Below are 26,359 nucleotides of genomic sequence, written 5' to 3' on the forward strand. Positions count from 1 at the left end.
CAAAAACAAAAAAAAAAAGGTAAAAGAGCTCCCAGGTGCATAGCACCCTTCCCTTGTGTGTTGAGCCCCCCAAATCCCCCTCAAAACCCACTGCCCACAAGTCTACACAATTACTATAGCCCTAAGGGGTGAAGGGGGGCACCTACATGTGGGTACAGTGGGTTTGGGGGGGTTGGATGACTAAGCATTAAGCAGCACAATTGTAACAGGTAGGGGGGGATGGGCCTGGGTCCACCTGCCTGAAGTCCACTGCACCCCCTAACAACTGCTCCAGGGACCTGCATACTGCTGCCAGGGAGGTGGGTATGACATTTGAGGGTGAAAATAAAAAGTTGTGAAACATCATTTTTTTGTGGTGGGAGGGGGTTAGTGACCACTGGGGGAGTCAGGGGAGGTCATCCCCGATTCCCTCTGGGGGTAATCTGGTCATTTAGGGCACTTTTTTGGGGCCTTATTCGTGAAAAAACAGGGTCCAGGAAAAGTGCCCTAAATTCTAGCTACAAACGCATACTTTTTTTCCATTATCGGCGAAAGGCGCCCATCTCTGTTCGGGTGATAACCATGCCCCAGTCCCGCCTTCACCACGCCTCCGACACGCCCCTGTCAACTTTGTACGCTTCCGCGATGGAGTGCACTTGAAAACATCCAAGTTCGGCTTTCGTTTATACCGCGTTATTCGTTTTTCTGAGATAAACGTCCATCTCCCAATTTAGATCGGAACTTGGGCGTTTTTCTCGTTCGATTATAAGCAGGATAGTGTGACTAGAGATCTGCACCAAAATCCACACAAATTCTATAAAAGTGCACATAATTGAATTGGCTTAACAAGCTAATTAGTGTTGATAGCACTTAATCAATAATAAGAACTTGGCAATAATTAGAATCTATGCATGCAACTCGCTAGCGTATTCTGTAATGCACTGCACCTAATGTCTAACACATGCAGACAAAAAGGGGCGTGGTTATGGGTGGGGACATGGGTGTGCCGAAATTTATGCACATAATTATAGAATATGGTCCTTTGTGCCTAAATCTACGTGCCGGGATTTACACCATGTTTTCACTGGTGTAAATGGAGGCGCGTAGATTTAGGCGCTATGATTGTCACCTAGGAGTATTCTATATATGATACCTAAATCTAGGCATAGTTTATAGAATACAGTTAGGTGAAAATGTTTTCTGCATGGATTTTTTAGACACCTTATATAGATCCCCCCCCCCCCCCCCCCCCCCCCCCCTTGGCGTGCATCCCGCACCTAACCTTTGTGAGCCCAACTTAAGTACGCTTTGGGAGAATTCTATAAATCTGCACACAAATTTTTCGAATGCCCCTGGCCATGCCCCCTTTTTAGATATGTGCAACTGAAGTTAGGCACTGCACTTTATAGAACAGCATGTGAGATGCACATGAGAATTTTTAAGACTGCCAATTAACATCAATAACTGGTTGTCAGCACCCAATTACTGATGTTTCTGAGCTCATTAGTTAATTTATTTGCATGTGCATCTCTGCTGCACACAAAAAATTGGGTGTGAAAAATTGGGCATGATATATAGTATCTGGGGTTATATGTGTATACAAAGCCTCTTATAAAAGCTGAGGAATTTCAGTTTGGAGAAGATATGTCTAAAGTGAGATATGATAGAGGTCTATAAAATCCTGAGTAGAGTGCAGTGGAAAGGGTAAATGACCCACACTGAATGTTTTCTCTTTCAAAAAGTACACAGGCTACAGGACACACCATAAAATTACTAATAAATACATCTAAAACAAATCACAGAACATGTTTTCACCCAGTGAACAGTAGAGCTCTGTAATTTGTTGCTGTAGGATGTGGTAAAAGCAGTTAGGGTACCTGAGTTTAAAAAATGTTTGGACAGATTCCTGGAAGAAAAGTCTATAAACTTTTATTAAGGTAGACCTGGAGAACACCACTGCTTATCCTTCAGGATAAGTAGCTTGGAATCTTGGTACTTTTTGGGATTCTACCAGGTCACTTTTGGAATAAGGATGTGGAGCAAGCTGGACCTTTGTTATGTTCTTATACGCTTATATTTTTTATAAAAATACATGTGATTAGAAGAAGGTGCATGCTGTACTTTTATATGACTTAGCTATAAACTTTTACAGTAGGTAGCTTGGGCGGGGTCACGATCTGTACTTGTGAAGGAAAATTCTATAAAAGGATGCCCATATTTAAGTGCCCAGAGGGTGTCTATATGGCTTCTGTTTTGTAGTTGAGAGGTCTCCACATTTCCTCTATGGAAATATTTTAAATTTTTGATTTTGACATATTTGCTTTAAATCTGAATACTTTATCATAGCTATGTAAAGAGTGAGACACCTGAGCCATAGAGTCTTTTGGGTCAGTTAGCGTTAACAAAATGTCATCTGCAAACAGCATGATCTTATGTTCCTCATCTCCAGATTGCATTTCGATTATCCTAGAATGTGACCAGATGGCCTTATCTAAAGGCTCTACTGCAACTGCAAATAACAGGGGAGACAAAGCACAACCTTGCTGTGTCCTAGGTTAAATAACATCCTGAGATATCCATCTATTCTAGCACTAATTATTTATTTGTTGCATTTGTATCCCACATTTTCCCACCTATTTCCCTACCAAATGCTTTTTATCTGCATCCACAGAGAGCAATAGTGTGGGATTATTGTCTATCAAAACCTGTTGTATCAACTGTAGCGTGTCTGGTGCAGCAAGATAAAAGGATCGGAGGCTGGAGTTCGCAGTGTAGGAGAAGGGTACAGATAAGAGAGCTTTACCTGATGAACAGAGTTCCCGGACAGAAAAGTAGGGAGAGATAGGAGTGGAGAGGTACTGAGGAGCTGCATTTGTAATTCAATAAGAAGAGTTTGAATTTTATGTGGAAACGGATAGGGAGCCAATGAAGTGACTTAAGGAGATGCCTAATATGAGTAGCAACACTAGCGGAATGTAAGTCATGCAGCAGCGTTTTGAACAGATTGAAGGGGAGAGGGATGGATTAATGGGAGAACTGTGGGAAGCAATTTGCATTAGTAAAAGCGAGAGGTGATAAAGAGTGTGGGTATGGGTTTTTGTAGTGTGCTCAGAAAGGAAGGGATGAACTTTACTGATGTTATAAAGAAAGGAATGACAGATTTTAGCAGTCTGTTGGATATGTGCAGAAAAAGAGAGAGAGAAGTCAAAGATGACCCCATGATTATGAGATGATGTAACAGGAAGGATGAGAGTGTTATCCATAGAAATAGAGAATGGGGAAAGAGGAGAGGTGGGTTCAGAGGGAAAGATAAGGAGCCCAATCTTGGCCATGTTTGGTTTCAGATGGCGGCGAGACATCCAGACAGCAATGTCAGACAGGCAGGCTGAGACTTCGGTCTAGATTCCTGATCTAGAGAGGTAGATCTGGGAGTCATCAGCATAAATGTGATACTGAAAACCATGGGAGGAGATCAGACCACCAAGGGGAGAAGTATAGATAGAAAAATAGAAAAGGTCCCAAGCCAGAGCCCCAAAGGTACACCAACTGATGGTGGGATAGAATTGGATGTGAATCCACCAGAGAATACACTAAAAGTGTGATAGGAGAGATAAGAAAAAAACCTAGAAAGAACACAGACCTGAAATCCAAGTGAGGACAGCATATCAAGGAGTAGGTGGTGATCAACAATGTAAAAGCAGCAGATAAATTGAGAAGGCTGAGGATAGAATAGAGACTTTTGGATATGGTCAAGAACAGGTCATTGGAGACTTGCAATGACCTTGGTAAACCCATTCTGACTCATTCCTATTAAGCTGTATCTATCTATATGGTCAGTAATTTTGCTTTTATAGAATACTTTCTACCATTTTTCCCAGTACTGACATCAAGTTCACCAGTCTATAGTTTTTTCTGATAATTTCTGAAGCCCTTTTTAAAAGTGGTGTTATATTGCACACACTCCTGTTTTCAGGCGATGTGGTAATTACTAGCAATGGGTTTGCACTTTTATGTTTGAGCTCTTTCAGAATTCTGGGGTGAATACCATCCAGTTCTGGTGATTTGTTACTCTTTACTTTATCAATTTGCTGTATCATGCATTCTATATTTACACTGGTTTGCTTTAGTTACACTGATTTGAATATGATCCCGACAACCTCCTCAATATCGACCAAGGCAAAATATACATTTAGATTTTCTGCTGTTACCTCATCCTCACTGATCACTTCTGCTACACTTAGATATTCTAATGGACCAACTAATTCCCTCATGGGCTTTTTGATTCAGGTGTACTTAAGAAAACATTTTAATATTAATTTTTGCCTTTATGGCAAGCTTCTTTTCAAAGTATCTCTTAATGTGCCTGTTTACTGTTTTACATCTAACTTGCTGGTCTCGAGTGATTTTGCACATCTCTATTATCCTCATTTGGATCAGCTTTCCAGTTTCTAAAAGATTTATTCTTGGCTTTAACTGCTTGCTTCTTTCAGCTCATGATTGAATCATGTTACTTGTTGTTTGGTCTTACTTTAATGTTTTATTTTATTTTGTTTGTTTTTCTGGAAACCTAAGGTGTCCTTTTTACTATAGTGTTATAAGTTTTGCATTTGCTTTAGCGTGTGGTAACTGCAACACCATGGGGTAAATCTAGGGGTGGGGGTGCTGTGCCCTGCGTCTGCTTTGTATTTACCACACAGAGCAGACAGTTAACATAGGGTCACCATATTACATGTCTGGGCTGATAGTACAGGCCTTCTGCTCTATAGGTACAGGCATGTAATACAATGACTATCAACCTTTATCAGTACAGATACATGTGGCAGTGTTACCTTGTGCCAACCCTGCCTCCCCCCCAACCCCCTGGTATCCAGTTCAGATCCTTCTTCTGCTGCTGTCAACATATTCTGTCTTCAGAAAGGTTTTTTCTCCTTAGCAGTTTTGGCTATAAGGAAGAGCATTCGTGCTTTGGAATATATGCCACTGCTTCCTATTGGTCAGAAGTGAAGTTATCTTGCCTCACAGCCCTGGTGTAGGGCTTTTCAATTTACTAGATAATTCATGGCCCTTATTTATTTTTACATTCTAGAGTTAACTTTCAGATACTGCTTGCATTAATAAAAAAAGACTACTTCTCCCTCAAATCCACTTCCCTGTAAATTTATTGATTGTCATTTAGGCTAAAAGTTTTCTCTCCTCAATATGGTTAATATAAACCTTGCCACTGGTAGAGTGCCAGATGCATGGAACAGGCAATACTATGACCACATTAAAGGAAGCATAATCTGCATATATCTAAGTTACAGGCCTGTTTCCAATCTTTCTTTCTTTTTTAACTTTGAAATTTTTATTGCATTTTGTCATATATTTACATTCATAACCATGTAACTTGGAATAAACATCAATTGTTATAACTATCTCACAATTGTGCCTCGATATACACACTAATCAGCTGTTGTGACTAATTTCTTTTCCATTCAGTATTGCATTTTGACATATATTAACATGCATAACCATGTGACCTTGAATAAACATCAATTGTTATAACTATCTCGCAAATGTGCCTCAATATATTCACTAATCAACTATTTTAACTTGCTTCTTTTCCATTCCGTTACATTTACAAACAACAACCCGGAACATACTCCCCTCTGCATATCTTGGTATCTGAACGTTGGTACAACAGACAAACTCTCTCTTAGCTACTATATATCACCACATGTTCAACTCTGTAGTTCCCCCCCCCCAGTCCCTTACACCTTTCCCCCTCCATTAATGCTCCCCTTGTGTCCCCCCCACTAATTATGCAAATATATATGGTTTTCCCCCCTTCCCCTCGCCCTCTAAGTGTTACCCCCTGTTCCCCCCTCCCTAGAATGTCTGTCCAGCCCCTTTAGAGATGCTCTTTCATGTGTTGTACCCTTGCCCATCCCTTCTTGCGTTTGAGTTCACCCTCCCTTCTATATACTGTCAATCTCTCCATGTACCACAATTGCCTTACTTGGACTTTCCATTCCCCTATGTCTGGAGGATCCATTGACTTCCAACAGCGCGCTATGAGACACTTTGCCGCTGCCAGTCCCCAGCGCATCATTTTACTCTCCTCCCACACCTCTCGTTCATTGTGCATCCCCAGTAAGCAGGCCTGCGGATTACACACCAGGGATACCCCCATAATCCGGACCAGAACTTTCATCACTGCTTGCCAGAATGGCACCACCCCCGGGCAGGTCCACCACACATGGAAAAATGTGCCTGTGTCTTGCATCTCCAACACTCATCCGAAGTCCCTGGATACATTTTTTTTCAACCTTTCAGGTGTGTAGTACCACCGCGTGAGTACTTTATAGGCATTCTCTTGTATCAATACACTGAAGCCTTCTGGACTTCCCCACATATGTGATCCCATTCCCGCTCTGTAAAGTGATAGTGCAGATCCCTCTCCCACGCTCCCTGAAATGGGTATGCCCGCTCTTCCTCTCCCTGAAGGTAGCGGTACACCACAGAAATGGACTTTGGGACCTTTCTCAACACACTCCATAAGTTTTCCAACCATTCTCCCTCCCGTGGTATTCCTCCCCTCCATCCCTGTTTCCCCATGAAATCTATTAATTGTGTGTGCGCAAATCTGTCTCCCTCCGGAATCCCATACCTATTACTCAGCTCCTCAAAGGTCCACATTCCACTACCATGCATCCCATCTCTAAATCTCTCCACGCCCCTCCGCTCCCATCTAGCAAACATGGCATTCTCCTTGCCCGCTATGAATTTAGGCTCCCACCTAAGGTGAGCCATTGATGACACCTCTGCTAGGTGCCCCCTTCGTCTCCTCAACGATCTCCACACTTCCAATAGATGTCTTAGGAATGGATTACCCTTCCCTCTTTGCCCTCTCCCCATACTCTCAGAGGTCCACAACAATGTCTTCAACTTCCTCTGTGGCCAGTAAGCTTGTTCCACCTGAATGGCAGGCTTCTCCATACCCCGTTCCCAATCCAAAAGCATCTTCAATTGAGAACCCCAGTAATACCACTCCAAGTTGGGTACCGCTCTCCCTCCCCTCTCCTTTCCCCCCCCCACAATTCCCTCTGTTCCAGCCGTGGTCTCTTGTTACCCCATATAAATTTCAATGTGGAGCTCTGCAACCTCTTAAGAAATGGTTTCGGCACCGCGATTGGCAGTGTCTGGAAGAGGAACAATAAGCATGGCAGCACGTTCATTTTAATCACAGCCATCCTCCCGCACCATGATAACCATTTATTTTTCCATCTCATCATGTCATTTTGTATCTGCTCTTGCAAGCGTCCATAGTTAAGTGAGAATAACCTCTCTAGATCCCCCGGCAGCTGAATCCCTAGGTACCTAATTCTGTGTCTTGCCCACTTAAACTCAAACCGGTCCCTTATCTCTGCCTCCTCCTCCTCCCTTAAGGAAACTCCCAAAATCTCACTTTTATCCCTATTTATTTTAAGCCCTGCATATTTCTCATACTCCTCAAATATCCCCAAGATTGTCGGTAGTGTGTCTCACGGGTCTTTCACATAGCGTAGCATGTCATCGGCAAACAATGCTATGCGGTGTTCCCGGTCACCAATCCTCATCCCCCTTACTCCCGGATGGTCTCTGATCGCCACGGCCAACGGTTCTACATAAAGGGCAAAAAGCAGGGGGGACAGCGGACACCCCTGTCTAGTGCCTCTACCAATCGAGAAAAAGGGCGAATAACCCCCATTGATATTCAGGCACGCTTTTGGGTTCTTATACAGGGCCTCCACCCAGAGACTAAAATTCCCTCCCAAACCCATTCTCTGGAGCACTGCCCGCAGGAACCCCCAATGCACCCTGTCGAAAGCCTTTTCGGCGTCTATCGACAGTATAGCTACCCCAGTTCTTGTGTGCTGGGCCTCCCACATCAGGTGCAATGTTCTTCTGATATTATCACCTACTTGCCTCCCCGGTATAAAACCGGCTTGGTCCGAATCTATTAATGTAGGTAGCAATCTGCCCAGTCTGTTGGCTAGCACCTTAGCTATGATTTTAGCATCCACATTTAGCAATGAAATGGGTCTATAGGACCCGCACTCCGTCGGGTCTTTCCCCGGTTTAGGTATGACAGTCACTCCTGCCTCCATCATTGATCTCGGGAGCTCTCTTCCCTCCAGTACCCCATTACCCACCCTCACCAACAGCGGGCTTACCAGGCTCTCAAACTGTTTATAAAATCTTGCTGTAAAGCCATCTAGCCCAGGGGCCTTACCAGTGGGGAGTTTTAGAATGACCCCCGTAATCTCCCCCTGTCTCAATGGTTCCTCCATCCTTTGGCGCTCCTCTTCGCTCAAGCTCTGCAGATGGAGCGAGTCTAAATACCCAGCAACAGTCTCAGGTGACTCTCCGTCTGGAGCTCTATACAGGTCTTTATAGTAGCTGAGGAATCCCTTCTCTAGGTCGGGGTCTGTATACAACCACCCGCCTTTACCATCTTTAAGTTTTTGTATCTTAGATTTTACCCGTTTCGCTCTCAGACATCTGGCCAACAAAGCACTAGATTTATTGGCAAACTCGAAGAACTGCTGTCGGACTCTCGTCCGCATATATTCCACCTCCACCATCTGCCCTTGCTCTAGCTCCCCCCTAATCTTCCGGAGCTCCTCCCACACCCGGGGGGACGGGTTTCTCTGATGAGTTCGTTCAAGTTTGCTCAATCTTTGTCGTAACTCCATCATCTTCTGTCCCCGCTCCCTCTTTTTCCTTGCTCCCCATTTAATCAGTATACCCCTCACCACTGCCTTCATTGCATCCCACATTATCCCATCCCCCACTTCTCCTGTATCATTTGTTCTCCAGTATTCCTGTGTACTAGTTTTCACCTCTTCCCTCACTTGGTCCTCCCCCAAGAGAGACTCATTTAATTTCCACCTGGTGTTCCTCCTCCTGGAGCCCCATCCCTGTAGTCTAATCCATATCATAGCATGATCAGAGATGTGAATTGGTTCTATTTCTGTCTCCACTATCGTTGGCGCCCAGTTGCGATGTACCCACAACCCATCTATCCTGGTATAGGAGTTAGCTGCATAAGAGTAGAACATGTAGCCCCTCTGAGTGCCCCTTACTATCCTCCAGCTGTCCACCACCTCCATATTGGCCAATAATTTTCGTAGTGCCTTTCTCCCCGGTCCTGACTGGTACCCCCCTCCTCCCGAGTGATCCAATCGCGCGTCCGGAGCAATACTGAAATCTCCTCCCACAATTACCTGCCCTCCTATAAATCCTTGAATCTCTTCCCATAGTATGCGAAAAAAATCCCCCTGCCCTGTATTTGGGGCATATAGATTAACCAGTGTCACCTCCTTCCCCTGCATCAGCCCCCGGATGGCCACACATCTCCCCGTTGTGTCTTTGAATTCCTTCATGTTAGTCATTCCACAGGTCTGTCTAAGCAGTATAGCCACGCCCCCTACTTTCCTCCCCCCTGTCCCCTGGTGTACAATCACCTCATTATACGCTCTAGAACATAACAAATGCCCATATCTGGGTCTCAAATGTGTTTCTTGCAAGAACAACACATCACATCGCACCCTATTGATCTCTTTCAGTATCCTCGCTCTCTTTCCGGGGTTATTGAGACCATTCACATTCCAGGAACCCACCTTCAAATCACCCCCCTCCCCCAGATCCCCCCTTCCCTCCCTCCCTCTCCCCCTTCCCTGTATCCCTCCCCTACCCGACATGCCTACTGCTGTCAGGCAAAAAGGAAGCTCCGCGGGCCCCCCCAGGCCCCCAGTTCCTTCCTCTCCCCTCCTCCTTTACCCAAGTTGATACCATTTGGGATCCTCCCCACCGCCCTTACCTCACTTTATTATCCTTCCAGCCCCTTCATCCCTCATACTCTTTATTGGCATCATTAAGCAACTTTGACACAGGTCCCCATCCCCCCTATCTTACTCCTCTTATCCCTCAGCTTCCCATGTCCCCCAGCCGCCCACCACCCCCTCCCCAGATCAGCTTTCCCTTCAGCATGGGAGCAGTCAATTTCCTGAACATGTCTTTTATACTCATCCAAATACTGTCACTCTTAGGCTTCAGGAAGCAGTTCTGCCCTTCTTTCCTCGTCTCACTGCCACCTGCCATGCCGAGTCCGATCTTGGATCCTCTGCCCTTTGTGTCTGCTGCTCTTGGGCTGGAACTCCCTCGCATCCCAGTGCTCTAAGCGCTGCCCAAGCTTCCTCCGGCGTTTTCACTTTCTTCGACTTTCCCTTCACTGTAAGCCACACTGCAAAAGGGAACAGGCATCTGTACCGGATCCCTTTGTTTCGCATGAACCCTGTCACTTCTTGCATTGTCCTTCTTTTTTGCAGTGTTACACCAGCCAGGTCTTGATATACTCCTATCTTGTAAGTTTTCCATGTTATCACCTTCTGCTGTCTGGCTTTAGCCAAAATCCGCTCTTTGGTGGGAAAGTCTAAAAAGCAGGCGATAATATCTCTAAGGGGCCAGATCTCGCTGTGGTCTCGTACTTCGGTGCGCTCTTTGTAAGCGGATCACCTGCTGCACACCCTCCTCCTCTGGATTCAGGACAAACTGGCACGGTTCCTTTATCACTGCCTCCGAGTCAGTAAAAATGTCCAGCTCTGGGATTCCTTTAAACCTCAGGTTGTTGCGGCGGGATCTATTTTCCAGATCTTCCACCTGGTCTTTTAGTTGTTGGATCTCCGCTGTATCTAAATGCTTCTCCATCTTTTTTTACTTCCGCTTGCACACGTTCAAGTTGTTCCTCCACCTCCTCCACTCGTGTTCCCAAGTCTTGGATCTCCGCCCGCATATCCCTGAGCGTATTTTGTTTGGTAACCCGCCAACTCCGACTTCAGTTCTTTAAACCAGCCCACCACCTCAGCTTTCGAAATCTCTTCAAGATTTTCCCCCTCTACTCTGTGAGGCTCCTCTTCGGAGTCCGATGGGATGTCACTCAGCTTTTCCACTCCTTGGCCATTACCTGCTGTCTCTGATTTCCCCTTACCAGCAGGGTCTGTCGTATATCTGAATTTTTCAAGGCTTTTTCTCGGTGGCATCTTGGGCCGCTGTTTCAGAAATATCTCTGATGTAGCTGCTTTTCTTGCTCTGATGTCCCGCAGCTGCCCTGCCGGCAGTGTATTCTGCCCCGTGCCCAAACCAGGCCCAATGCTGTGGGCTCTCAGGCCGAGCCACTCCCTGCCGAGGGCCCCTCTGCTGTTATGGCTGCTGGGCTCCTCAGGCTGCTAGCCGGCCAGTCTCTCCTGAAGCTACTGCCTCTTTGGTTCAATTGGTCCCGGGGTGCTTTTCTCCTCACTAGGGCGCTCCCCTCCTCTTCTCTACTGGCTTCACCTCTCCCACTCCATCAATTGTTCGTGTCTCACCCTGCATAAACTCCACAAGCCAGGGGGAGAGGGGAAGAAGAGCTGCAGCACAAGCCTCAATCCACTCCGGTCCCACCAATCTCCACTCCTCGGCACTCTCTCCAGCTAGTGTTTCCGCTGCAGGCTACCCGCTCAGGTGGGGAGGGAGATCGCGGTTCGTCACTGCTACCGCTCTATTACCTCCGTCACTGCCACTCTCCCGTTCCGGCCGCCATCTTGCCCGGGATCGGCTAGTCTGCAGGAGGGCTCCCCGGTTCACCCAATGCTGCTTGCCGCTGATTCGCCGCTCCCCCTTCGTTCCCCTACTGCGCCCCGATCTTGACTCTTATTTTGGGGGGGTTCAGCGGCCGTAATCCCGGGAGCTTCGCCAGGGGTCTCGTGGAGCTCACTCCTCGGCGGCCATCTTGGATCGCGGCTCCACCGGAAGTCCCTGTTTCCAATCTTTCTTCCACCTCTAAGGTTGTAGAGAAGGTGGTCTTTAGTCAGTTTTATGATTTATCTAAAAAAAACTCCAATGTATTTTGTCTCAAACAGAGCAGATTTCATCCTGGTTACTGCACAGTTGGCTTTTGTCACTCTTCTTAATCAAGTTCATTGTTCTTTGGATGCAAGCAACTCATTTACTTTGGTGTCCATTCATTTACTTTGGCGTCACTGGATCTTTCTTTCACTTTCAATCTGGTCAATTATCATCTCCTCATTTAGGGCCCCTTTTACTAACGGTAAGCCCAACGCGGGCTTACTGCTTGCTAAACAGGAAGTACCACCGGGGTACCACAGCAGCCCAGCGGTTCTTCTCACCCCTAGCATGCCAGAAGCTACAAAATATATATTTATTTTTGTAGCACCAGAGTGTACCTGGCGGTAATTGGGCAGTGCTGCGCGCTGCCCGGTTACCACCAGGTTACTGCAGGAGCTCTTACCGCCACTTCAATGGCAAGTACTTTTCTTGTCGCATGGCCATTTCCTGCAGGAAAGAGAGACTTCCCTTTTACCCGCTGCGGTAAAAGGGGGCCTCAGCGTGCGTGAAAAACACACACAGACACCAGCACAGGCCCCCTTTTGATGCAGCGTGGTAAAAGGGGCCCTTATTGTTTAAAAACATAATAACAAAGTAGATGATGGCAGAAAAAGACCTGTACAGTCCATCCAGTCTGCCCAACAAGATAAACTCATATGTGCTACTTTACATGTATGGAAAAAACAAAAAGGAGGTGAAATCCCTCACGGAACGTGAGATATGAAACAAAAAAGTGAGGAGAATAAGTGAGGATACCAAGAAAAATGTTTATTCACATAAAAAATGACCCGACACGGCCGTGTTTCGGCCAAAAGGCCTGCCTCAGGGGTCCCTATAACCTAAACAAAACAATAAAACAAATAGAACAAAATATTAGGAAATAATTAAAAACAATTTAAAAATCATGATACCAATAAATGTATATATGAAAATCAATAAGTAAAATTACATCACAAGTAAATATGAAATTATTAACAACGAATCTAAAAACATGACTTAAAATATAAACCATATAGTAAAATTATGTATATTGACATTTATATCATAGGTTTATCATAGTTTTGTGGAAATTTAACAATAGACAAGCAAGAATAAAATCCTTTCATTATTATTATTTTCATTTTTATGGATGCACTTTATCCCTAACTAATTCACCGGCAGTTTCATTTCATTTTTTCTCATTCAATTCTTTCTATTTTCTCTATTGTTTTGCAGTACAACAGGCTAGTTTCTGTTTTAAATATCTAAAAATTTGTCTAGAAGAGAGGAGGTAAGCTAGCTTCGATTCCATTTTTTTGTTTACCCTTCATATAATATATATATTTTTTACACAATGTCTGACACAAACATACCTTTACATAGTGTTTTTATTTCCTTAAATAGGATTTTATACATACATATATTTCTTAAAACATCCCGTTTACAGTTTTAGAGACGGTAGTAGTTATTTTTCAATTGTCCAATTGTAAACATTTATTGTTTAGTTTTACATCGTATTAATATAGATGGACCATCCTTATGTCATATCATCATCAAACAAACATTTAGACAAAAATTTTTTGGATATTCCACCTATACATCGGTCCAATTTTTAACTTTTTCATGTTTTATCCTACAACATCTATATAGACCCAAGAGGTTTCACCGACACCATTTTTCAGAGTGCACGGTTCACCTCAAATTACCTGAGGTAACCTTATTTATTTATATATAAATAGTCATGTACAATTTTATTAGTGTATGGTTCAGTCACTATAATCATGTGGCCATTAGCAATATATGGCATTATAGTTTCAGTGATTAGTACACACATCGATAAGGTTTATTGATATGGATCATTTAATATTTCATTTTTATTTTCATTTTTATTGTTCACACTTTCATTGTTCACATTTTGATATATGGTAACTATAGATGTAAGCATATCCTGATATTTATTAATATGGATATTTTCAATCATTCTCTGGTATTAATTTGAATAAAATGATTATGTCTGGCTGCCTATATAGATTAATGTATCAGCCATTGTATTATCTATGTGGCTTGATAATCCACACCTGTCAATATACATAATTTTACTATATGGTTTATATTTTAAGTCATGTTTTTAGATTCGTTGTTAATAATTTCATATTTACTTGTGATGTAATTTTACTTATTGATTTTCATATATACATTTATTGGTATCATTATTTTTAAATTGTTTTTAATTATTTCCTAATATTTTGTTCTATTTGTTTTATTGTTTTGTTTAGGTTATAAGGACCCCTGAGGCAGGCCTTTTGGCCGAAACACGGCCGTGTCGGGTCATTTTTTATGTGAATAAACATTTTTCTTGGTATCCTCACTTATTCTCCTCACTTTTTTGTTTCACTACTTTACATGTATACCTGACCTTGATTTATCCTTGCCATTTTCGGGGCATAGAACGTAGAAGTCTGCCCAGTAGTTGCCCTGCCTCCCAACCACCAGTGCTGCCACCCAATCTCCACTAAGCTTCTGAGGATCCATTCCTTCTGAACAGGATTCCTTTATGTTTATCCCACGCATTTTTGAATTCCGTTACCGTTTTCATCTCCACCACAATCAGAGTTGATATACTGCAAAATTCAGCGCATCAGTCTAAGAGGTTTACTATGTACTAAAAACATAAATCAGGAACTCCAAAAATCCAATAGGAAAGGACACATCATTTCTCCGTTATCATATGTTGGCACTGGTGGCCATCCCATGGACTGCTTCACATCCTATCTGTCTGCCAGATCATTTTAGGTGATGTCCAGTGGTATCTTCTCCATTATGATTTGTGAGGTAGCACTCCAATACTTTTCAGTGTGTTTCTTTGCTCCTTAGATGCCACAATTCAGACTCTGGATTTTAGTGAATTTATTTATGCTGATGATATTCAACTAGATGGCTGTACTGACCGAATATCTTCTGATTTTGGATCTTTTAATGCATGGATGGAGGTAGTTGTAGATTAGGGTCTTCCATGATAGATTGACAGTGAACCCAGCAAAATCAAAGGCAGTTTGTTTATAGGTAGACTGTCTGGATCCATATTAGCTCCTGTGATCTTCAGTCAGCCTATTGCCATAAGGGATTTCTGAATTTTGGCCTTGCATCATGTTTCTCTTGAGAATTGTATAGCCTCTGATTCTCAATTTTTCTTCAATGGCTTGAGACATTTTTAATCTGATGCCAAATGTATAACTTCTTTTGAATATTAGGCCCACTATATAAGTTTATATTTTAACAGAACCCCCCCCCCCCCCCCCCAAAAAAAAAAAAAAAAAAAAAAAAAAAAACTTCCTATTGAAATTAGCTGATTCCTTTGTAGCATGCATTAACTATACAGCATAGGGTTTTGGAACATGTCTTACAGACATGAATTTAATTGTAAAAAAATGCATCAAAATCTGAAACAAAAGAGAGAAAAGAGAAACATTCTATAAAGGCAATCCTAAAGAACAATAATGGCGTCGTGTCTACTGCTAGTCAAGTTCTAAAATGGCCACAATGCTTGGTAAGCACTTTACCACTCTAATCTTTATTTCAAACCAAGCACATTTGTCATACTTGTTGACCTCCCGGCATATTGTACACCGTCTAGGAATATAAGATAACCAGATAAATATTCTTAAAATTTCACTCAGATTGGATGTAAAACCAAAATAATATCAAGGACTGGCAACTGCATATGTGTAATTATTGAATAAATTAATATAAAATATACTCCCTCAAAATTCTCATATCTCCCCTGCATGTTCTGAAACTTCAGTTTGGATCAGTTGGAAAACAAAAATAATATAGTTCATATAAATGGAATAAGTAAATTCACTGCATGATCGTTATGGACCTCCTGATATAAAAAAATTGATATTACCTGGATTCAAGTCTGAAAACTTACTACAGAATGACAACTGCACACATGCTTTTGTGAAAACGTGGAATGAAAAAAAAAACATACCCCCTTCACATCCTCATCTCACCTATCACTTGCCATGAAATGTTGGTGTAGATAAAATGTTCAATGAGAAAGTTATTAGTGGAGAGCAGATACAAACACAGACACACACACAGATGGAGTATATTGCATAAGCCTCCTTTGTTAAATATTTGGATACGTAATATGCTAATCTTACCTAGTGCTGAAATCCAATATGGATAAAGTTCTTTTGTGAGGAGTGCATCATCTATGCTGGATAGATAACATTTCAGCACATCAGTCACATCTTCCAACTGATGCTTCCCAGTTCTCAGTTTAACACTTCTTGCGTCTTTTTTGAAATTGTCTAGTAGTTCATTCACCATGGAAGGGCTTCCACTTGTCAGGTAGATGAATTTGCACCCTAGACCTGAGATCACGAAAACAATTTTGCTCAGTCATATAATCTGACAATCATGTCAATATTGTATTTTATATTATCAAGTGATGGACTTCTCCCCTGTCCATACAAATAGCTTTATGATCCAGAAAAAAAATGACAAATGATAAATCATATGAACCTCATTATCATCCTGACGGAGATAACCTAACACCTTACATTTGCTGACTGCTCATATGACCAGAGAGAGAGATTTTTTAACAGTGAAAAAGAAAGTAATGAAACAGAAAAATCTTCACAATAAAGTCTGCATTTATTTTTATTGCCTACTCTGATATCTAGTTATTTTCAAGTTAAGTTATTTTTTTAATTATCAGTCAACTGGTCACAAAAAAGTAGAACTGCACAAATTGTTAATTTAGGAGCCCTTTTACAAAGGTGAAGTAAAGGTTTGCACTTTCCACTCAGTGAGTGACTAAAATACCATGCAGTAAGTGCAAAGCCTGTGATCTGACTTTAGGGGGTATTCCCAACATGTTCCCATACAACTAGCATGCATAAAAACTTTACTATACAATAACTGTAACTGGCACCATGGCTATTAGCAGAAGGTAAGTAAATCTACACAATCTGATCTAGTGTTTCTAACATCCAGGCAGGTTGCCCACCTAGGCAATAGTGATCATCACACGATACAAGAGCGAAAGTGAAGTACAGACGGACAAAACTCAAAGTACTGGATTTCAGACATGCTGATTTTGGTAAAATGGGGGAATACATGAAGAAGAAGCTGACGGCAGGGGTAGAGATTGGACAAGTGGAAGAGCAGTGGTCCAAATTGAAGGCTGTTATAAATATGGCAACAGATCTTTATACAAGGAAAGTAAACAAAAAACAAGAGAAACAAGAAGCCTATTTGGTTCTCCAAACAAGTGGCTAAATATTAAGGGCGAAAGAGGCTTCATTCAAGAAATACAGAAGAATGCAACAAGAGGATCACGGAAAAGATTACCAGAATAAACTCAAAGAAGCGAAGAGGGAAATAAGGTTAGTGAAAGCACAGGCAGAAGAAAAAATGGCTAAATCTGGTAATCTTTTCCGTGATCGTCTCATTGCATTCTTCTGTATTTTTTGAATTAAGCCTCTTTTGCCCTTATTTTTTCAGCCACTGGTTTGGAGAAACATATAGGCTTCCTGTTTCTCTTGTTCTTATTTACTTTTTTTGCATAAAGATCAGTTAACATATTTATAGCAGTTTTCCGCTTGGACCACTGTGCTTCCACTTCTCCAATTCCTACCCTTGCTGTCAGCTCCTTCTTCAAGTATTCCCCCATTTTACCAAAATCAGTACGTTTGAAATCCAGTACTTTGAGTTTTGTGTGTCCGCACTCTGCTTTTACTCTTCCATCAAACCATATCATGTGATGATCACTATTACCTAGGTGGGCACCCACATGGAAATTGGAAACAGTTCCTCCATTTGTGAGCGCTAGATCCAAATTCAGCCCTTCCTTTGTGGGTTCAGTCACCAGTTGTCTGAGGAAGGCACTTTGACAGGCATCCACGATCTCTCTACTTATTGCCGATTCTGCTGATGAGACGTTTCAATCTACATCAGGGAAGTTGAAATCTCCCAACAATAATACCTCCCCTTTCATACCAAGCTTATGAATATCTTCTACCAGGTCTTGGTTCAGCTTCTCCATTTGTGCCGGAGGTCAGTAGATAACACCTGTGTGGACACAGGTTCCATCTGATATTTTTTTCACATACAACGCCACTCCTCCACCTCTTCGGCCCTCCCTATCCTTTCTCAAAAGATTATACCCAGTGTGGTCACATCCCATGAATGGGAATCATTGAACCATGTCTCTGTAACAGCAACAATATCCACGTTTTCCTCAAACATCAGTGTATGCAGATCTTGAACCTTTCTATTTAAACTACGAGCATTTGTGCTCATTGCTTTCCATGTGCTAATTGAGTTAGGAATTTTTTTTTTATTTACTTGACCTTTCTCTCTGCAATCACTTTTTTTTTCTGAGGATGGCTTTCTGAATTCCTTTGTTTTCTTTTGTTACCTCCACCCTCTAGTTTAAATATCTAGAAACATACTGAGTTTATCCCGAAGGATCCTTTTTGCCCATCATTACAGTACCGCTCATGATTTTGCCATGTACTTCCCCATCCTCCTATATATCTAAGTGCAAAATCTAAAGGAAGACCAAACCTCCAAAAAACAGTCCAAGAAAACCAAACAGCAGAGAGCAGTCATAACACCACATAGTAAAGCGTGCAATAAAAACAAATCTTTATTAAAATAATAAAGGACCCAACACAGGCCGTGTTTCAGCCTAATGGCCTACATCAGGAGTCAAAATGTACCTCTGAAAGTCAATACAAGTTTATTATTCTTATGCCAAAGAAAGATAGAACCCTATGAAATGTTTGAAGTATTGAAAAATTTGGTGTGGAATTTCTCACAGCTAAATCCCTTCACCCACAGCCGAACCTACTGCTACCACTCTGCTCTGTGTCTTCTGTTCGCCATAGCAACTACCAATCTGAGATCACACACCGGCCGGCTGCATCTTAAAGAAGCCATACATTGCGTTCCACTTTCAGGGAAAACTTATCATACTCTAGTAACATGTGCAAAACAAATTAGTATGTTAAATATGGAAAATATTATACTCACCATACTGTGTAATAAATGCTACGCAGCTATTTACTATAATAGGGACATCATTTTTGCCAAGTTGTTGATCCTGTAGAGCATTACCAGTTGTACCTGCTGCTTTTTCAATTGCAGTGGACCAGGCTAGGAAATCTGATGTTGTGTGGCCATGGAGGTACAATGTTCTGCAAAGTTTACAAATATTTGAAATATTAGGATGTATTTTTATTTAATTTTCAAGCATGTTTATTAATCACTTCCACAACTGAAAACCAGTGGTTCAGTACTGAATACAATAAAAACAATATACCAAACATACACATATATTGAAAAAAAACAAGGAGGGAGAATCAGTCCTTCCATTGGACCTGAAGCTACCACTTATCAGGGCAAATGTCTATGCTTATAACAATGTTAATATTATAATATAGTCCCCTCAACAACTATTGTAGGTTCGGAGAGGATCACAATTCAACGTTAACCAATCAATAGGACTGGGAGCTCACATTTGTAAAATAGAACAAAGTTAACATAAATTACAGTATCACATCAATGTTTAATGATATTACACAAATCTTCTAAATAACTCTGTTTTTAGAAGTTTATGAAAAAAAACAAGTAACGTGATTGAGATTTCATCAAAATTGGTAAAGAGTTCTAAATCTGCGAGGCTTGATATGAAAATAAAGCTGTAAATATTTCTTTGAACATAAACCTCTATATGATGGAACAGAGCGGTTTAAATTATTAGGGGTGTTATACTTAGAAGTCATAATATTGATCATTAAAGATATATAACATGGCTCCATTGCCCTCGGAATCTTACGAACAAAAAAACAAAGCTTACTGGCCTCCAATGGCAATCAATGGAGCTTTTCATAATATGGGGAAACTCTATCAAATCTGCCCAAGCCACATATAAGATGAAATGCTGTATTTTACAAAGTCTTTCATTAAAAAACAAAAACAAACAAACAAAAAAAAGCTACATATGACACCCCACTCAAGTAATAAATGGCAACAGCCCTAATTGACAGCTTGACCCCTGGCAGTAGAATGTGGGGGGGGGGGGGGGGGGGGGGGGGAGGGTCCACATATTAGTTTTAACCTCATATCCCTTTAAGATGGTACCTAAGAGTATCATGCTATGTGGCCTGATGATCTCAGGAGGAAAAAGAATGCCAGCTCAAAGATGGTTTTATTGTTCCACAATAGTGTAGTTTATGAAGTTAAACACAAACTGCATTATTTGATTTACATAATAATGAAGGGCAGGGCCTGTCTTAGCAATTGCAGGGCCCTGTGCAGACCAATTCGGTGGGCCCCCTGGCCCCTTGCATAGCCCCACACCCTGTTGACAAAATGTTTTAAATTTCTTTTTTAGCTATGAAATTTCAAATAAAGAAAAATCAAGCAAAACTTGCATAGAAAAACTGATTCAAATAAGCACAACACTATCATAGGAAACCTAGTGTAGAAATGACAGGGAGAGCTTACCTATCATGTAAAGCAGTATCTGGACAAGTGTGCTTGCAAATCACATTAGACCTATCTGCCCCTGCACTTCCTGCAGAACATATTAGGAGAACCTATGTGTGTTTTGAGAGACATCTAGCTAATGTTCACTCCTCTGCTGCAGATGCACACATCTCACCACAGACTTGCAGGTACAGTTCAGGGTTGGTGATGCAATGGACTGGAGGCCAAAAACCTTAGGCAGTTTGACTTCTGCTTCTTTAAGAAGCAGAAGTCAAGCTTTCCATGTTCTTCTCTTTGCTAGAACAGATAATCAGGATATGAAGCTCAGTTCAGGTTACAAATGAGTTTGTGCTGCTTCTAATTTGAGAATGGCTGCAAATCTGAATTATAAGTGTGAATAAATTAGAAACAGACTTACATAAGAATAGCCATACTGGGACAGACTGATGGTCCATCTAGCCCAGTACCTGGCAGAATCCCAGGCTATGTAATAACGTGTAAAGTGTGTTAGTGGCAGGCATTAATTACAGTGGATCCTATTATGTATGGAAAGAGACTATTCAGTAGTAATGAACATGGTGCCTTAATAAATAGACCATTCACTGGCAGCATCAACATTCTGTGAATGAGCTCCTTCCCTTTCTTCTTGGTTATTTGACAACAGTTCTCAGTTGGAATATTGCTGAACAGTTGTTTCTCAAGAAGCCTGAAACCAAATTCATGCGCATTAATAGAGAGGTGAAAAGAAAGCTCTCTTCAATCACAGGGGAGCTGCAAGGATCTAGAGAGTTCATTTTCTCTTCAGCATGCTTTCTTGTAGGGAGGAGTGTTTTTTTTTTAACCCACTTTATGATATTCCACTTCAAATGGATGAAGTTGTGCTAGCGGATATGAAAATGGCTGGATACAAATACATCTAATCTTGGGGATGGATCTGTCTGCTTACCAATGACCAGAGTGTTCTGGCGTTCCTGCTTTCCTGGATATGAAAGTGGCCCAAGAGCAGCTGGGCTGAGAGCCAACCCCAACCGGATTGTGTTCACATCTCTGTTAAAGGAAGACATCAGCCCGAGAGCAGCTGGGCGCTATGACCAGATCGCATTCACAATCACAGCTGCACTTCTCTTTTTACTTTCTTCACGAGGTTGAGCTATAGAAGTGCAGCTCTGATTGGTCAGGGAGCCTGACTGGAGCCAAAAAGGGTGCTCCTGATTGGCTGAGGCTGGGAGTGACTCAGACTGGTTGTTTGCCGTGGAGCAACAAGGTAAAGTCGAGACTGAAGGGGCACTGTGGCGGTGCAGGGCGGGGGGGGGGGGGTTCTCTGATCCAAGGTGAGACTAAGACACATGTTCATGCCATCATACCAGGGCCACGCAGGGCCCCAGAGAGCGTGAGGCCCTGTGTGGCCACCCCTCTTGCCCCTGCCTAAGATCAGTCCTGAAGAGGAGCTTTCTTAGCATCTCATTATTTACTAACATGTGATACAGCAAATTAACATAAATTATGGTAAAGTAATACACAATTTTGCCATTTAATGCATGTTAGGTGATAAATATGCACAATATGCATTATTCCTTTAAAACACATTAGTAATTATCCTCCTCCTCACCAACATAAGAAGCTTATAAATACCATAGTTGAATGATCCCACTTCTGTTCTTCAACTCTTATGCCAGAGATCTTTGCTGTTTTTCAAGTGGGGGGAATTAAAAAAAAAAACCTTCAGTGCGAGACAGAGAGGGACATTTCTGATATGAAAACCAAGTCAAAAAATAAATGCCAATCTCGAAACATTCAGGAAAAAACAAGTATAACAGATCAACAAAAAAGACGTCATTCAATTTTCATAAAAAAGCCCACAAACGATTCACAATTAAGACTAAACACAGACTGACATAGACATCATCAGATAGTCATGTCTGCCAATGGAAAATAACCTTCAGGAAACGTCTACATGTGGAAGTGGCCCCGTGTTAAAAAAAATGTCATCTGTCAACATCAGGACACCCCCTAAATGTGTACCATGTCTACATATGGTGCTACACATGGAAGGGTGTTTTCCATTCAGGCTCTAGATGTCCCTCAGGAAAGAGACAACTGTTTTCTACTGAGGAGTCCTCTTGTGCCTCAGGGAAATTATGAAGAGGCATCACCACCTGCTACCCCATAATGTCTCCATGAGGGCCTGGAGACTCATTAGGAGGACCCAGTCATGGTGAGTTTTCTGCAGTGCTGCTAGGAACCCAGCCTCAGCCATGTGCAAGCACCACACCTTGATAGGATCACATGCACTGAGTTGATGGGATGGCCATCAGACCCCAGAAATGTTGAAAAGACGGTAACATGCCCCCATGCCCCCCCCAGCATTCAAGGTTGAAAAAAGCGGCTGCGCATCTTTGACACTCCCCCACTTATACTGAAGGCTGCTGCTTCACACCTACATACATATATGAACAGTGCCATCAGCTCACTAATGCAGATCCTGTAACTCTAAGTCCCATCTGCCATACTTGACTGGCCATCACCACCAAGTGCAAATATTACAAAAAAGTGTCCCCAAACCACTCTCTACTCCCCTGGCCACTTAATGTCAGGCAACACCTCTGGCCATGCAGGGACTGCATAGTCCCTACCAAATCCCCAAATCTGACTCCTCTCAAATGTCACAGGCTGTCTGAGAGGACATAAGAAAACATGTCACAATACAAAGGGTCACCAATTGAACCCTGTCTCCACCAAATTGTGTCTTGCAGGTGCTTTAGCATTCACAGGAAACTAGAGGCACTCCAGCCCCAGTACCGGCTGATCAGGAGGGTGGACCCAGCATTGATTCAGCACACAAAGGAGCAACTCAGAGCCCAGCATCAACAGCAACATCGTACCCCTATAACAGTCAGCCCCTGCAGCAAGGGCTGAGTAAGCAGGAAACCTCAATACAGTTTGGCTAGAACCAGTGGCGTAGCTAGGTGGGGAGCAGGGGGAGCGGTCGCTCCCCCAAACAGCTGTTTTGAAAAAATGGTGCCTATGCGCCTTGTGGCAATAAATATGTTTTTCTGAGTCTTAATCTTTTCCAGTCTCTTCTGCCTGTCTCTCCCGTCCGCATGGTCACTTTTTACTTACTTGAAGCCTTCTCCCTCCTGTGCAGCACCGCGCCGGCGATTCACAGTCAGCCTTCTGCTAGCGTCAGGGCCTCTCCTCAGGCACGTCCCACCTCTGTGGAAAACAGGAAGTTGCAACAGAATAGGTGGGAAGCGCCTGAGGAGAGGCCCCGATGCTGACACAAGGCTGACCGTGAATCGCCGGTGCTGTGCAGGAGGGAGAAGGCCTCAGGGAAGTAAAAAGTGACCACGCGGACAGGAGAGACGGGCAGAAGAGAAGGTGAAAGATGCAACGCTGGGGGGGGGGGGGGGCTGGAGAACGGAGAAAGCTGCCCAGGGAGGTTTAATTGACTGGAGTGTGAGCCTATCTTGTCCACTTTAACAAGGGAGCCAATTTGGGTAATCTATCTCCACCTCCCCCCTCCGCGCAGCTGTCGTTGCCATTCAGTTCAAAGCATGCAAACTTATGATATGCTGCATACACGTTGTTGTTCTTTATTGTTGGTCCATCTGTAACAATGCTAAAACTGTTTCAGTTGGATAGGCAGTGCCTTAAAAGCTGGAGGAGTAAAGAAATAAAAGTTGAGTGAGTATCACTAAAACAGCGTCAAAAATTATTGTTGCTGGTAGAATATGGTAATACTAGGGTCCAGCTAAGGAACAAGTTATTTTGAGTTAGTCTTCACTGGACCAAACTTGCTTTCCTTGTACCATCACTACCCAGCAGGATAGGCAGTGTCTTGAAAGGTGGAGGATAAAGGATTTTTTTTTTAATATTTATATCACACATTATCCCAAGCAAAGTCGGATTCAGTGTGGCTTACATTTGAAAATACAGTGAGACAGAATAATAGAATTTAGTTATATAACAGGACCCCCACCACAACCCCCCAGCCACAACCCTAAGCCTAGCCCCTGATCACATACCTTATACGAATCAAGAGCAATGCCCACTTGCTCCTGCTTTTGGGTACTACTACTACTACTTAACATTTCTAAAGCGCTACTAGGGTTACGCAGCGCTGTACAGTTTAACAAAGAAGGACAGTCCCTGCTCAAAGGAGCTTACAATCTAATGGACAATCTAATGGGTACTGTCAGCTGCAAAATGGCAGCACCTTGCCCCACACGGTGCATCATGGGAGGCACCAGACGGGGTCTGTCTACCATATAAGGGGGGGAGGGGGCCAACCAGACTGCAACAAATTGTTTTGGGACTGGGGAGGGGAGGGAGGAGACTACTAGACTACCAGGGATTTTGTGTTTTGGGGGTAGGGGGCCATCAGGCCACCTGAAAACCAACAGGGCATTTTTTAATATTAGGGGAAGGGGGTCAGGTTGGGGAGGGTCAGTCATATGGGGGTAAGGGTGGGTGCTGCTAGACACCAGAGATAAGTTCTGAGGGGTGTGGGAAGAGGTGTAAGGTTGGGGATGTTTGTTAGGGCATGTTGCCATGGCATACTTGTATTGTTTTCTATGTCAACCTTTTCTGTCAAGTGCCTGAGTCAATCACTGCTCAGGCACTGACAGGAAAGTTGACATTTGGCAATGAGCAGCAGATTACTGCCATGATTTTAACACTGCAGTAATTTAAATAATCCTTAGTGTTAGCATGCCATGGTGATTTTTTTGGTGCCATTTTCACAGTAGAGTGAAAACATGCATTTTTGACCAACCCAAAACACACCCAATCCTCTACGCATGTAAATAATAGCTTTCTGAAATTGGTATTTACATGTCTAAATGATCTATATGTTTAAATGCTGTTATTTACACATGCAAGTGCTTCTAAAATAAACTAATTATTGTTATATCTCAAATGAAAAAAATGCTTTAATAAGTAGAATTCACATTTTATGAAACTGCAAAGTACATATCTACACAAACCAGGCTGGTCCAACATCAATCCTCAAGAGCTATAAGTACACTAGGTTTTCAGCATATCCCTAATGAATATGCATGAGAGAAATCTGCACACAGGGCCCAATTCTATATATAGTGCCAAAAATTAATGCACGTTAGTCAATTACACCTAAGCGTATTCTAAATATAACATGTAATCTACGCGCAAGTGTTTAGCGTATTCTAAATACCACATGTAAATCTACACGCGGTATTTAGAATACTCTTTGACACAGTTCATGCAACTAAATCTATGTGCATCCATTTATGCCAACGAAAAACTGGTGCAAATCCCTGTGCATATATTTAAATGCACTGGCCCATATTTTATAACAATAGGGGTAGATTTTGTAATGCCAGTGAAACATCCATTTCCATGCCCCTAAGCACGACCCTTTTTGCCTGCATATGTTAGAATTTACGCACAGTACATTACAGAATATGCTTAGCAATATGCGTGTGTAAATTCTAATTTTTGCCAATTAGTGCTTGTTATTGCTTGTTAAGAGCTGTTAACACTTAACAGCTTGTTAAAACATTTAATCTATATGTGTAGTTATACAATACGCAGGGGACAGTGAATAGAGTGGGCATTCAATTTTTGTCATGCATATTCATTGGGGATATCCTGAAAATCTGGCCTGTTTCCAAGACTGGAGAACTGAACTTCGACAAGTCTGACCTAAACTAACAGAGCAATTGCAAAAACCAAATGCTTAGTTACAACAATAATGATTGTTTTTAGTGCTATTATATACGAATTGATATCAATATGGAAAAGCAGTAAGATTCAAGCATGCTTTAAGAACAACTTTGAAATCTACAGATTTTCTTTACCTTCCTTTCTCTACTAAAAGCAGCACATCAATTTTGTCTCCATTTTGAACCATTGTACTGATAGCTAAAACAAAACAAAATATATTATGAATATTTGCAAGGATTTCCAACCATTTTCATCATTTATTTTTATTTTTAGGCATTTTATGCAA

The 26,359-nt window shown here is 42.3% G+C and overlaps 1 protein-coding gene across 2 annotated transcripts in view; it reads right to left on the minus strand.

Annotated features, from left to right (window-relative positions):
- ARAP2 (ArfGAP with RhoGAP domain, ankyrin repeat and PH domain 2) overlaps nucleotides 1-26,359 on the minus strand; it is a 508,912-nt gene that overhangs the window by 186,260 nt on the left and 296,293 nt on the right. For both annotated transcript variants that reach the window (XM_030191273.1, XM_030191272.1), the window contains exons 18-20: nucleotides 26,208-26,271; nucleotides 18,913-19,076; nucleotides 16,032-16,244 (exon numbers count right to left, since the gene is read on the minus strand). In XM_030191273.1, coding sequence (XP_030047133.1) covers nucleotides 16,032-16,244; nucleotides 18,913-19,076; nucleotides 26,208-26,271 — 441 coding nt within the window. The remainder of the gene's footprint in view (nucleotides 1-16,031; nucleotides 16,245-18,912; nucleotides 19,077-26,207; nucleotides 26,272-26,359) is intronic.

This window comes from Microcaecilia unicolor, chromosome 2 (genome assembly GCF_901765095.1).
Source record: "Microcaecilia unicolor chromosome 2, aMicUni1.1, whole genome shotgun sequence".
Lineage (NCBI taxonomy): Eukaryota > Metazoa > Chordata > Amphibia > Gymnophiona > Siphonopidae > Microcaecilia > Microcaecilia unicolor.